This window comes from Euleptes europaea, chromosome 6 (genome assembly GCF_029931775.1).
Source record: "Euleptes europaea isolate rEulEur1 chromosome 6, rEulEur1.hap1, whole genome shotgun sequence".
Taxonomy (NCBI): Eukaryota; Metazoa; Chordata; class Lepidosauria; order Squamata; family Sphaerodactylidae; genus Euleptes; species Euleptes europaea.
Genome location: NC_079317.1, coordinates 73,519,377 through 73,533,721, shown reverse-complemented (window position 1 = coordinate 73,533,721; position 14,345 = coordinate 73,519,377). Strand labels below are relative to the sequence as shown.

The 14,345-nt window shown below is 45.7% G+C and overlaps 1 protein-coding gene across 1 annotated transcript in view; it reads right to left on the bottom strand.

The window, feature by feature from the left end:
* The window catches only part of ANO5 (anoctamin 5), a 73,967-nt gene extending 60,250 nt beyond the window's left edge, over window positions 1-13,717 (bottom strand). The window contains exons 1-2 of the mRNA XM_056851928.1: window positions 13,576-13,717; window positions 10,313-10,639 (exon numbers count right to left, since the gene is read on the bottom strand). Of these exons, the coding sequence (XP_056707906.1) occupies window positions 10,313-10,639; window positions 13,576-13,717 (469 nt within the window). The remainder of the gene's footprint in view (window positions 1-10,312; window positions 10,640-13,575) is intronic.
* Window positions 13,718-14,345: the final 628 nt, after the last annotated feature.

The window sequence follows — 14,345 nt, the reverse complement described above, 5'->3', positions numbered from 1 at the left end:
GATCTTCTTCAGGCCAATAGCCTCAAGTCACACAATTCTACTGCTGCCCCTGTGCCCAAGCCTACATCACTTTTTTCTAGCCCCACCAATCAAAAAGTCCTCAGTGACAGTCTTTTCACACAAATTCCATTTTCTCAGTTCTCTGTCCAATTGCACAAGATGCAATGCTCTTCTCCAGTACAGTCCACAATTCCTAGACTTATTCCAGGTCCTGTTTAATGCTTTATATACATGGACACAACAACCTCTCTTAGGGTGCATTGCTGGGGGGTGGGGGGCTCGCCTTAGAAGCCAATGTGATCCCATGCTGGTGTTGAGTGCCCATTTATCCCATGATACTAGGCACTTACGCCAGCACGGGAGGCATTTCCGCTGGTGGCTGGGCGCTGCAGAGCTACACTGGCCTCCCCCACCAGTGCAGCCTCCCACTGGCATTCACCCAGCGCAAGTCCCTGTGCTGGCATCCCAGGAGGCGTTCCCGGGGGTGGACCTGCCTTTAGGCAGCTCCCTAGTCCCTTTTGCCCCAGTAACAACCCCTCCTGCGGCGGTGTGGACATGCCACCTTTTTAGGTGGTGTAGCCCTGCTTTCCCCTATGGGGACTTCAGAATAATTTGAGTCTCTCCCCACCCCCCACAACATTTATTTCTCTCTCTGCTGCTCCCGGATGCTGCAGAAATACCCCCCTTTAGGAATACGCTGCCCATTCTATACCAATTTGAACACAGAACCATTATAATTTATTTGTAGTATAAAAATGCAATCATTTCCCCCCTACTGTTTGCAATCAATTTTTATTCCCTTTTTAATCTACTTATGGCATTTCTATGCAAGCTTCTTCAGAGAGTTTGCAGATCATTCAATGACAATCCTAGATCATCTGGAACAGGCTGATCAATAGAAATAAGAGTTAGATCATGGTCCATGGTATCAAACGTAAGCATACTTTTTAAACAGTAGGAGCATAATCCATATCTCCCTGAAGTACTTTCCACTAATAGTTACCACTGTGGCCTTGCAAAGATTTTTTTCTTTGATCATCCACTTTTAACTTGTATTTGTCAGCATGATACATTTCAGGGTTACTTGGAATTTGCTAATTCTAGTCTTTCGGATCTCCTAGCTTATAGTTTTAAACCTTGAATAACAAACCACAGATCCTTGTATATTTTCAAAGTCAAATTATGGGAAAATTAAAGGCCAGAATAAAAGTTAAATTTAGCAGTGCTGCTTTCCAGCTTCTATGGCTCTGGAGCTTCTACTATTTCACCACGTTTGATAATAGTCAAATTCCCCAGCTACCAAATAGACCTGTTGAGAAAGGCCACCTGATCTCTTGGTGCTATAAAACTGCACCACGCCTAAAGATAGATGCTTCTCCAGGGTGGGACTTCTGGAACTCTTTATCAGCAATAGATACCAAAGAGGGGGGGGGGATGATCATATCAGGAGCATGAGACAACTTAATTAACCACATAGATTTTTAAATACACACACACATTTAAGGAACTTTCATATGTCTTTTGTTTCTTTTAAATTGTCTTCATTAACAAAAAGAGCAGCTATTCTGCCTAAGGAACAAATGTGGATCAGTTCTTTTAATGTCCTCTATTTTCAGCCAAGAGCTCAGAATATTGCTTCAAACCCCCTCCCCACAAAGATTAGCTTAACCAGAGTTGCAAAATTTAACAAACCCCCACACTCAACAAATTCCAGAAAAGGAAGCAGATTCTCTCTTCCAAGTTCCAATAGCGGCTTATGACCTCAAAAACTCAGGGATAGCTGGTTTCTTTTCATTTTTTTCTTGTAGTCCTTCTCAAATAGCAGCTCTGTGTCCCTGTGTCACTCTTGTGCTACGCACTTGCACTAGCTGACCTAAATGAACACAAAGGAGCCAGCGGGGTGAGAACCAGAGTGGTGTAGTGGTTAAGAGTGGTGATTTGGAGCAGTGGTTTTGATTCCCCACTCCTCCACATGAGTGGTGGACACTGATCTGGTGGTTGGTTTTCCCACTCCTACACATGAAGCCAGCTGGATGACCTTGGGGTAGTCACAGCTCTCTTAGAGCTCTCTCAGCCCCACCTACCTCACAAGGTGTCTGTTGTGGGGAGGGGAAGGGGAGGAGATTGTAAGTCTGTTTGATTCTTCTTTAAGTGGTAGAGAAAGTCGGCATATAAAAACCAACTCTTCTTCTTCATGCTGCAGGAAGCAGTTTTTAAGGCCCAGTTCTCAAAGTTGTGGCTCTAGTTGCTTCCTAGTGTAGCAGCCAAGAGAATGAACTGAGTGTCTGAAACACCTACCGTAGTTCAGCTCCCTCATCTATTATGGATTCCTTGTGTTGCCTTAGGCAAGCCACTATTTCGTAGTTTCACAACAATTACAAGGATAATAGACCTACATTTCAGGGCCATTGTAAAGCCTACGAGGATAGTATATATGAAATACTGAAATGCTTTGAACACTCTGAAGTACTATATAATAAATGCCGAGTAATATTACACTGCTCCAAGGTCTAACTGTTATGTGTTAAATCCATCTGTAGTTGACATCTACTGTCAGTTGAGGGAGATTCTCCTAGCCTATAGACAATGCCTGTGCCAAACATATTTGAGCAATGTCTGTCACAAATATTTAACCAGCTGTTACGGCTTGCAGATAAACCATTTGAAAGCTGGCATGGAAACAGACCAAAATACCCCCCAAATAAAACCAAACTCCCATTCCCTTTAACAAAACCAGTATCCAATATCCATGTTATAAAGTGTTGACATTTATCACCCTGCTCCATTATGGGAAACGACCACCACCAACCAGTGTGGGTTCTTTCTTTCTGTCTCTCTTTCCCTTTCCTTGTATTTGTTTTCCTCACAATTTAATATTGTTACATTGGGGGAGATATCCATCAGTGATCTAATTGGCCATTGCATATCAGATCTTTTTTTATAGTCACTTGGTAAAAACTGCAGCAATTATGATTCTAATAGTCATCATCTTCAATGTGTACATACTGAGACTACTGTTGTAAGGTTGAGGCATCATAATGAATGCAAAAACAATGTCATCTTTGCTTAATCACCATCCCATGAGAAAGTTCATTATTCTGAGAGATGCTTAATGAACTGAACATACATTTCCATAAGTATAGGTCGGGGAATAAATATCCTGACCTATCTAAAAGTATTGTCCTATGGATTAGTGAGGGGCTATGACTACACATGCTAATGTAGTCATGCTAATGCCCCCACCGATTCTGTTCAACTAATTAGGCCCTGATTCATGTTTCATCAGTATGTGTAAAACAAACAGCATTAGAAACAGAACACTTAAAGTTGTAGCCCTAGAGGCTGTGGAATGACCTCCTGGTACAGCCAAATAATTGACCTGTTACCTTTGTTTTAGAAAGGCTTAAATTCGCCATTGGTGTCTTCTCCCATTTCCAGCAACACTGTTTGATTTTTGATCCCCCCTCCCACTAATATTGGTTATTACCTATGACTTAATTGTTAGATACTTATATAATTGATTTTATTAGATAGTTGTGGTGGGTTGTATGTTGCAAGCTGCTGTGAACTTTTTCTTCCTGGAAAAGTAGCATTTAAAATACAAGAAAGTGGTTTGAGAGCGTAATATTTAGAATGGGAAAGTAGTGGGGAATTGAGTACTTCTCTATCACCCGTCCTCTCCACAAGCAACTTTCCCCCTACAAAGTACCAAATGCTTGTTGTCTCGGGATGGGGGAGAGAAAGACTTCCCCTCCAAACATTTCTCTATTCTAAATTTCACTCTATCAAAATGGTGTTAGTCTACATTAAACATATTAGCATGTCATTAAAGTTCAGCTGCTCTGAACACTAGGACAAGCACAACCAAAAGGACTAAAAAGAAGGCTGGAGCAGCCAGACATTCCTGGACACCTTTCCTTCGGTTTTTATTGGTTAAACTGATGCCTCTTCTACAAATATAAATCACTTCATAAAAAAGTATTTAAATACAACGAATAAATACTGGGTACTATATATCTAATAGCCATGGATGGCCCCACCATGCAGATCAAAAAAGTCCATATAATGGGCTCACCAAGTATAGAGTGAGAACCAGCATGGTGTAGTGGTTAAGGTGTCGGACTAGGATCTGGGAAACCCAGGTTCAAATCCCCACCCAAACCACAGAAGCTTGCTGGGTGACCTTGGGCCAATCATACTCTCTCAGCCCTGACCCTGGCAGAGATTGGCTGGGAGACCGCCAAGGAATACCAGGGTCGTGATGCGGAGGCAGGCAATGGCAAACCCTACCGAATGTCTCTTGCCTTGAAAACCCTACAGGAGCACCATAAGACAGCTTGATGGCGCACACACACACACACACACACACACAAAAGGGACTATGGTGCAGATTTCTGCAAACCAAGGGAAAGCCACAGGTTAGCAGAAAAGTATAAGAACCTTTTTAAAGGTGTTTTTTTTTTTTTTTTTAAAGACTTATGTCTTGCAACATAAAAAATATTTTGGGTTGGCATTTCAGATTGCTATAGCAACACAGAATGGTCCAGGATGGTAAAGCAGCGGTAGGGAGGGACAGGACATGACAGAATCAGGGAAGGAAATGAATCAGTCAGTCATCTCAAGGCCCAATCTCTCTCTCAAGGCCATTAATCATTATGGATATTAAGGCTGTAAGATCAGTTTTAAAATCACTACTAGATTTTGAGTGAACATCTGTACTGATCCAAAAGTCAAAGATCTATTGTCAAGTCATTTAATGTAATTGAAACTCTTTACAAAAATGCTTTACTTTCTGCATTAAAGACAGGAAAGCGATAAGAGTTACTTTTCGTTAAACGTCTCATGACTCAGCTCTTCACTAAGGCTATATTTGGTCACCCTTAGGCACAAAGATTCCCTCCCCCTTCTATGCAGGAAACTCCCTTTCTCTGTGTTTATTAATGTGTGAACTAATTACTTACTACAGCATTCTCTTTATAAATATTATCCATTAAAAGTTCAAACTTAGATTTACATGTGCAGACTTAAAAATAAACAGTCAGTTATTTCTGTTTGTAAACTTCAGGGGGGAAAACTACCAACTCTTCTAAATATGGTTGCTAGCACAGTTTCTTCTGACAGTAACACTCCAATAGTATATCACAATTTTCTCTGCAACTGATTCACCTCCTGAACTATCTGATTCCATACTGTGAGATACAAATTTATCCTGCAGAATATGCCAAAAGTTCGAACGCATGTGGATACCAAGGAGAATAGCAACTTTGTCTATTTTAATGTGAGTGTTTTCAAAAAAAAAAAAAAAATCTACCAGGATGATGAATTCATGCAAATATAAGGTTGTAGTCCTTTAAAAGAAGCAAACTCTTAAAACTAAGGCATTACAATACCTGCTCTTCCTGGTCTATTGCCTACTGATTCACAAAGACACTGAAACTTGCACAATCAGCCCATCTGGCCAGACAGAGATGCAATACTGTGGTTTGCAAATGGAAAGACAGCTTCAGGAATGTGCCCTGCCTTTTGATAAGATAGCTACACAACCAACAGGCCTTCTTGATTATACACAAAGTACAATTTTATCAGCAGTTCTGCTGTATGAAATATATAAATTGCCAAGAAAATAAACATATAGGTTTTTTTAAAAAATGCTGATAGGAAAATAACCATTTTTTAAAATTTGAATATTGGAAAATAAGACTTTTAAAGCTAATTCATTGCTGACATGAATGTATAATAATTTCCCTAAGCCAAAAGAATATATAGAGATACTACTTAATGAAAGAACGTTCTGGCTGTTTCTGTTATATGATACCTATACTGGAGCCTTTAAAACAAAGAAAGCCAATGTTCTGACAGGAAAAATATACTGAAATTGATGGACTATACGAACACAATAACTTGTCACCGGTACTTGTATTCACCCTCCCTTAATCAACAAACAGCCCATTCCTGGGGCTGTGGGCCGAATCGCCTTAGGAGGCGTAATGACTCCAACGTCATGCCATCTGCGCCGTGCAAACTGACATGGACACTGGTAAACTGGCCCTTAGAGCGCGGCGGCAGAGTGGCCCTTGGACACAGGTGCATCCTCCTCCCGGTGCAAGTCCCTGCGTCAACGTCCTGAGAGGTGTTCCTAGGGTGTTTCGGGGGAGGGGGAATCCAAGCCAGGAATGCCCCCTGAAGCAGCAGTAGTGCCGCACCACCTTTTTCTTGGCACAGCATCGCTGTTTTCAATGGGGCTCCCCCCCCTTTTTCAAGTTTTTTTAAATACCCTTTTTTAGCCTTGCAGCACCTGGGAAACCTCATTGGAGGCACTGCGCTATGCCGTCCCCAGCCACTGCTCCTGTCAGGAATGAGCTGAAACTCAGCAGACAGTTGCCATTTACCTTTTGTACACTATAACTGATTCGTTGCAATGTTTCACAACGTTTCACAGATTTCACAGCAGTACAATTTAGCCAGTCCTCTGATGACCTGAGACATACAGCAATTGCCTCTGAGTGAACAATTTTGTGCGATGGCCTTTATGACCAAGAAGGGAGAAAGCCTGCATGTAAAATTATTATCCTGCATTAGCATAGTCAAGTCAGAGAGTCTCAAAGGCACTTTTAGTGTCACATGTATAAATGACTCTGGCCTTAAAGCTAGTCTATTTCATTTCTTGTGCAATTCCCCCTCTTTACTAGTTAAACACTGGTCTTAAGGTCACTCTCATGGTATTATGGTTGGGGGAAAGGGAGCACTATTCAAAAAAATGCTGGTGACACTTACACAACCATATCACAAACAGTAAATCAAAATGACCCCAGTAAATGGGTAAGGATCTGAATTTTCTCAAGAATAATATATTGAAATTTGAGTGCAGTAAAACTTGCTCTCCTTGAAGCAGAAGCATTTTCCTGGGGGGAATACCTGAATCTCATATAAATGAGGAACATGTGACCGTTTCAAAGTGCTTTCTTGGCAACAACCATTTACTGGCTATTTAAAAGGGGAGACTGTTCGAGGTGGGGTGATGTCATTCTTTCTTCTCATGCAGTTTCCCCACTGAAAATCTCCACCTCCCCATTGTTTTAGCCTATACAGCAATTTTACCATGGGATGGGGCAACTTGGGAGTGGCAATTTGGATAGGAAAATGTTGCCTTGTTGAGGCAGCTCATTTCTTCACTTATGCACCACCTGCATATTTTAAAATAATATAAAGATTAGAGACACTGTAAGTCTCCAGTTCTTTTTCATCCAAGCCTCTAAAGAGTCTTGTGGCACCTTAAAGAGTAAATTTTACCAGGGATGGGTGTAAAGCAGCTTGGAAGTTGCAATGTTGGTACACATGAACACATGAAGCTGCCTTATACTGAATCAGACCCCTGGTCCATCAAAGTCGGTATTGTCTACTCAGACTAGCAGCAGCTCTCCGGGGTGTCAGGCAGGGGTCTTTCGCATCACCTACCTGCCTAGTCCCTTTAATTGGAGATGCCGGGGATTGAACCTGGGACCTTCTGCATGCCAAGCAGATGCTCTGCCAGTGAGCCACAGCCCCTCCCCAAAAGCTGGCATGCAGGGAAGTTGAACACACATGAAGCTGCCTTAAACTGAATCAGACACTTGGTCCATCAAAGTCAGTATTGTCTACTCAGACCAGTAGCGGCACTCCAGAGTCTCAGGCAGAGGTCTTTCACATCACCTACTTACCTAGTCCCTTTAACTGGAGATGTCAGGGATTGAACCTGGGACCTTCTGCATGCCAAGCAGATGCTCTATCACTGAGCCACAGCCTCATGCATAGGAAACTAGGATGAAGTTGTCCCCAGAAATATAGCATAGGTAACTGGTTCCAACACAACCTTTTCAATGAGTACTTGGGATTGCTTTTTAAAAGTGCTTCCCCAAGCATTAAACATTACATTAAAATCATCTCTGGAGAACCATCCCTTCTCTCAAATGAGGAAGTGCAGAAAAAGGAAGGAATTATCAGAGACTATTTATGGTTTCTTACGTCTCTTTCATCATGCCTACAATCAGTTCCACCTCAGAATCAATCTCCCACCCGGCAGCATGAGGCCACCAGAAGGGGGGAAACCAGTAGCCAAGCATCTTGCCATCATGCGTAGTCCCCAGTACAGCTGAGAGCCACATTCTTCCCAGCAGCATTTTGTATTGCACCTTAATTAGTTGTGTTGGGTTTTAATTCTTGCAAGCTACTTGTTCTACTTGGGATCTTTGGGCTGCTAACACAGCAAAAGTGAAAAACGTGGCCTAATCCAAAGACACAAGTGGGAGATTTAATAGTGCACATGCAGTCTTTGCCCAACAGATGAAGAACAGACAAAGGTAGAAAATGGGTACCTCCATGCTTTACATGAAAAAGGTCCCAAATTTAATTCCTGGCATAATTGTTTAACGGATCTCAATTAATACAGCTAGAAAACGTCTCTCAGTACACAAATACAATCATGCCATCTATTATATAAAAATAAGAACTTCTATTTGATACAATATACTTGATACATTGTATCATTATATTTGATAAAAGATACTAGCAACAAAGAAATATCCACACTTATGTGTGTATGTAGATATTTCTTTGTTGCTAGTAGCTTTTATCAAATACATTGATACATTATATACATACATACAACTATATATATATACACACACCTATTGTATCTATATCTATAGATACAGACAAGTATTCTTTGTCTTTTGATCACTTATGGACTTCCATTATTAATAAAATTGAATTAAGTTTGTAATATGTTGGTTACTCCTACAAGAAGATATTTTCTTTCTACATAAAATATTAATAAAAAAGAAAATATTTATTTTAATTCTAGATATATGAGGCTGGTTGTAATACTCACTGGTAAGAGAAATCCACTCAAAACAGATTCATTAGCACATTCTCGATTATTGAGACTATATCACTCAGATCTAGCATTTGGAAGTGCTTCGGGCCTAAATTTTGGCTAAAAAGGCACTTGAAAGCGTTTCTGGCTTAGGTTTTGGCTAAAATTAATGATAAAATACCAGCTTTACCCCCCCCCCCCCGAACTTTCAAAGCATGAATTCTTGGCATTTCTGGGTGCCCTCCACTTTTACTTTCTCTTTGGGGAACAGATGTGCTTCTAGTACTTTTGGCTACACTGAAGTGCACTGTCATGCCCATCCAGGATTCCTTTGTGGGCCGATTCTAGATGGAAAGGAGCTTTCCTTTCCTTTTATCCCTTGCTCCTTGATCAATTGATCTTGAGCAGCATATATCTAGTGTTGGAGGGATATAAGGATTGAAACAAATCTTGCCACTGAGAATGTAGCCTTGGGGTCCCTATCGCTTAGTAAAAAAGGCATTATGTCAGTCACAGAGGCACTGGATTTGTATGTTAAAAGGGGGGAAATATAGTGCGATCCAAGTTCCTCGTCAAAGCGGCCTTCCCAAAGGGCATGGGCTAATGAGTCAATAGAGCCAGAAGAGCAAGGGCAGATCCTGTCTGAGTAGGGTCTGTTCAGAATTCTGCCCTGGAAAGGAGCTTTCCATGAGCCAATACAACAACATGAGCATGAGCCAATACAACAACAAAACATACACAAAAACATATACAGAGAACTATTACGCTACTAATACATTATTATTTACATTATTATTGTATTGGATTATGATTTTACTACTATTATTATTTTTTTCTTTTTTTTTCTTTTTAGGTATGTCTTATTATAAAAGCAATAAAAAATTTTTTTAAAAAGGAATGAGCATGAGCGCAGCCGGAGGCGAGCAGCCTCCACACGTGCAACTGCTCCCGTTCTGATCTCCGTACACGCATGCTGATCCCTGCAGGCAGCGGCCCGCGGCCCGAAGCTGGTTCCTTTCCCGAGCTTTCCCAGGGGACGAGGGAGCCGCCCTCCTGCCCCGGCCGGCGGGGACGCCCCGCGCCTGCCCCTGGCCAGGGCGGGTCTCCCAGCCCGCCCGAGAGGAAAAAGTGACCCTCCGGCGTTTCCTCCCCGCAACGCCCGGCAGCGGGATTCCCGGCCGGCGAGCGAAGGAAGGCCGAGCAGGCCGGGCCGCGCCACCGTCCGTCCGTCCGTCCGTCCAGCCAGCCGCGCCCCGCCCCGGCCGGCGGCACCGTTATGTCAAGCCCCGGGCCCGGCCCGCCTTCAGCACCGGCACAGGGCGGGCGAGGGGGAAAGCGCGGGCCGGGTCGCAAGGGGGAAGCCCGGGATTCCCCCCGCTTTGCGCGACCGCGCCAGCCCCTCCCGGGGGAGCCCCCCTCCCCTCCCCTCCCCTGGCGGGGTCAGCTCGGCAAGGCGCTCACCCGACTCGCCGTCGGTGGCCTGGGCCATCTCGATGAGGGTCTCGCCGTCTTTTCTCCCCAGCCGGTTCATGGCAGCGGCGGCCGGGAGGCTCCGCAAGGGACCGCGGAGGGAGCGCGCCCCGCTCCAGAGAGGCCGGAGCCGACCGAAGGAGGCCGAGCCGGGAGCGCACGCCCCCGACGCCTCGCTCCTCCCTCGGGGCCCCGGGGATGCGCTCGGAGGCGTCGCCCTGCCCTTAGCCCCCGGCGGCGGAGCGCCACCCTCAACGCGGGGTCTGCCTTGTGCCAGCTGCGCCCTGGGACGCCGAGGGAAAGGCCACGATGCCTTTTCTGTCGGCCGGACAAAAAAAAAAAATAAAGCCGGAGGGGGGCAGCCTTGGCGGGGGAATGGGGGGAGAAGGGCTGTTGCCCTTAAAGGGAATTCACAGCGGGTCGCCGTGTGAGTCTGTCTGCAGTAGTAGACAAGGGCAAGAGTCCAGGAGCACCTTTATCAAAAATATGTTCTGGTAGGGGACGAGCTTTCCTCCTAGCTGCTATGCAGAAAGCTCGTCCCCTACCAGAAAACGTTTCTGTTAGTCTTTAAGGTGCTCCTGGACTCTTGCCCTTGCCCTTAAAGGGAAGGCGCCTCCCTGGGGCCCTGGAAGCGGCGGGAGGGAGCGGAAAGCGGTGAGTCAGGGTCTGCGCACGTTGCCGCGCTTTGGGGATCGGATGACTCGCGTGGGTTACGTCACGGGGGGGGGAAGAACAGAGACCGGGAGGCTGCTGGCGCGCGCGCTCTCCCCTCGGGTGTGCTCCCCGCCCTTTTCCTGTTGAGGCTCTTGGTGGGTCTCCCTCCTGGGGCTCACGCCCAAGTTCTGTGACCGCAAAGGCGTTTTCGCGAGCGGAGCGGCGGCCGCTGCTTCGCCTTCAGAAACGCACGGGAGGCTTTTGCCTTGGATGTGCCGCTCTCTAGATGCACGTTTTCCCCCCCATCCGAAGTCTCAAAAGGCAACAATAAGCCCCTATGCAGAGTTTTGAGACTTCGGATGGGGAAAATGTGCATCTGGAGAGCGGCAAACCCAAGGCAAAACCTCCCGTGCGTAATTCCCAGTGGGTCGCCGTGTTAGTCTGTCTGCAGTAGTAGAAAGGAGCAAGAGTCCAGGAGCACCTTAAAGACTAACAAAACTCTTTTTCTGGCAGGGTGTGAGCTCCCGTGCATAAATAGCCAAAGCGAACATTTTCTCGTTCAAAAAACGAAGCAAAGTGTGCTATCGCGTGCATCCTTGGTCCGGCAAAAAACAACCCAAAACTACTTCAAACGCGTTTCAGTGGATGAACTGCCGGGTGGAAGGAGAAGATGAAGGGGGGTTCATAACACTTCTCCCTACTTTTTTTTGGGGGGGGGGTGCTGCCAACATGCTGCCAACTCACAAGGGTTGCCAACTTCCAGGTACTAGCTGGAGAACTCGTGCTGTTACAGCTGATCTCCAGCCGATAGGGATCAGTTCCCCTGGAGAAAATGGCCCCTTTGGCAATTGGACTCTATGGCATTGAAGTCCCTCCCCAAACCCCACCTTCCTCAGGCTCCACCCCAAACGTCTCCAGGCATTTCCCAACCCAGAGCTGGCAACCCTACCTCTCACCCCCGGTTCTTTTTCCATCTTGAAGACAGAGTGACTGGAAGCCATTTACAAGTTTTGAAGAGACCTATTTTGTGGACAACGTTGCATGAAAGACAAGAACAGATCCCCTCACACAACAGTTTATTCATATAGAATGCTAACATCTGAAATGGGCTTTGCTGTATTTCAATACTGTTTTAGAATTCAGATAATTGGGGGGGCACTCATTGTTTGTGAGATCACTGTGTTGTTTGAGATTTTGGGAATTTTTTTGTGTGTGTGAAACAGCTGAAGGCTTTTGCCACTTGATTTGGGTTCAGACTGGAGGAGACATAGGGAGAGCCATGGTCATATTACCCCTCTTTTGTTAAAAGCAATGGGGTAGCAGCTCTGAGTGCAGCCACAGTGCTGGTGGAAGGAGCAGGGTTGCTAGCTCTGGGTCGGGAAATACCTGGAGATTTTGGGAGTGGCGCCTCAGGAGGGCAGGGTTTGAAGAGGGGAGGGAGTTCAGTGCCATAGAGTCCAATCGCCAAAGCGGCCATTTTCTCCAGGGGAACTGATCTTTGTCACCTGGAGATCAGTTGTAATAGCAGGATTTCTCCAGCCACCACCTGGAGGTTGGCAACCCTAGGAAGGAGGTATACTAGTTTCCCTATTCAAATCCTCCCTCTCCTAGTTGCTATGCAGAACCTGTATGTTCTGCCCTGTAAAGCAAATAGAAGTTCTGGAGAGGTGGAGTACAATTTGCAGCAGGAAAGAGGTATAGGAGAAAGGGTTCGTCCACACGTGCCCACCATCCCTGGCCCCAGGGCCCAATTGAATATGGGGGTTCCATAACTGCCCCTCAGGGGAAAGAAAACCCATGTGGAATTACGGTTAATGGATTTGTATGGCTCTTGGACGAGCGGTTTGGAAAATAGGTCAAGAGGGACCACAAAGATTACCTGGAAGAAGGGGGTGGGGGCCCAATGTATGTTGAGAATCTGTCGCAGTTCAGCTGGTATCCAAGATCAGACTCTCTCTTTCCTGGCTCTAAAGTCAGGTTAGTTATACCGTTTTTGGCCCATGCCATAAAATGGGTTCTTTTCAGGAATCAAAAGATTAGGACAGAGGATAAAGGAATACTTGAGAGTAATCAAAAGAAAACTATAGAACTGACTAAATGGCACCAGGAAAAGGGCAGTTTTTGATTAAATTATAATTCAGGATTACAAAAGATGGAGATATAAAGGTGAGTCATATATGGACAGGAGATTGGAAACAATGGGAAGCTTTGAGTCGGAGGCTCCAGACTGTCACAGGGCACCTAAAGTCGGAATTGTGTTAATGGTCAGTGATTGCATATCATGTAAAAGGTCCATTAGCAATAAGACCGCCACCCTGTAGAACTATTTTGTAATGCAGGGTGTGGACCTGGCTTGCTGAGATAGGGGTGCAGGAGGGCAAAACTGTCGCCCTGAAAGAACTCACCTCCCTCCCCCGGCTTCTCAGTCCTCCATCAATCCTGGATTACGGGCCTGGGGGGCGGGGTGGCCTTTGTTCATCCGGGAGGCTTTCTCCTTCAGGGCCCTACCCAGTCCAGAGATCCCAGGCACTGAATGTGTTGGCCTGGCGTGGGAAGCGGAGGAGAGCTTGGCTGTCTGGTGTACCGGCCGCCCAACGCACCGGCAGATAACCTATCAAGCTTGCTAGAGGCAGCGGTGGCAGGCTGGGCCTTGGAGTTCCCCAGGCTACTGACACTGGTGTACTTCAATGTTCGTGCTGAATCCTCTCCTTTATCGCATGTCTCAGACCTGGTCTCATCCATGGCAGCTCTGGGGCTCTCCCAAGTTATTTCGGACTCTACACATCAGTCGGGCCACATGCTAGATCTGATCTTTGTGGAAGGGGTGGGTCTGGGTCTGATGCCAAAAGAGGAAGTTCCATGGTCAGACCACGAAGTCCTGAAGGCCTGTTTTGGGGGGGGAGGGACTCCCTGCCTATTTGGGAGCTGAGCCGATTTACGCTCGCCCGCAGAGACTCATGGATCCAATGAGATTCCAGAGGACTCTGTGGGATCCTATCCCCCCGGTGATTTTCTCAATATGTTGGTGGATGACTGGTAAAGCTGGCTCTCTGCTGCCATTGATGAAATCACACCCATATGCCCTCTTCGCCCCGAACCCAGGCCCCTTGGTACACTGAGGGCCTCTGGATGATGAAGGGGGCGCTTAGACGGCTAGAGCAAGTCTGGTGTTGAACTCGCGATGAGGCTGCAGGAACATCTCATAGGATGTTTATGAAAGCCTATAAGATGGCGGTGAAGGCTGCTAAGAAAGAATACTACACAGAAATAGCATTTGGTAGCTCTCTCCCAGCACAAGTATTTAGAGTATTAGGTATTTGACGTCTTTGAACAAACAACCAAATTTAACTACTAATTTGGCTGTTAGGCC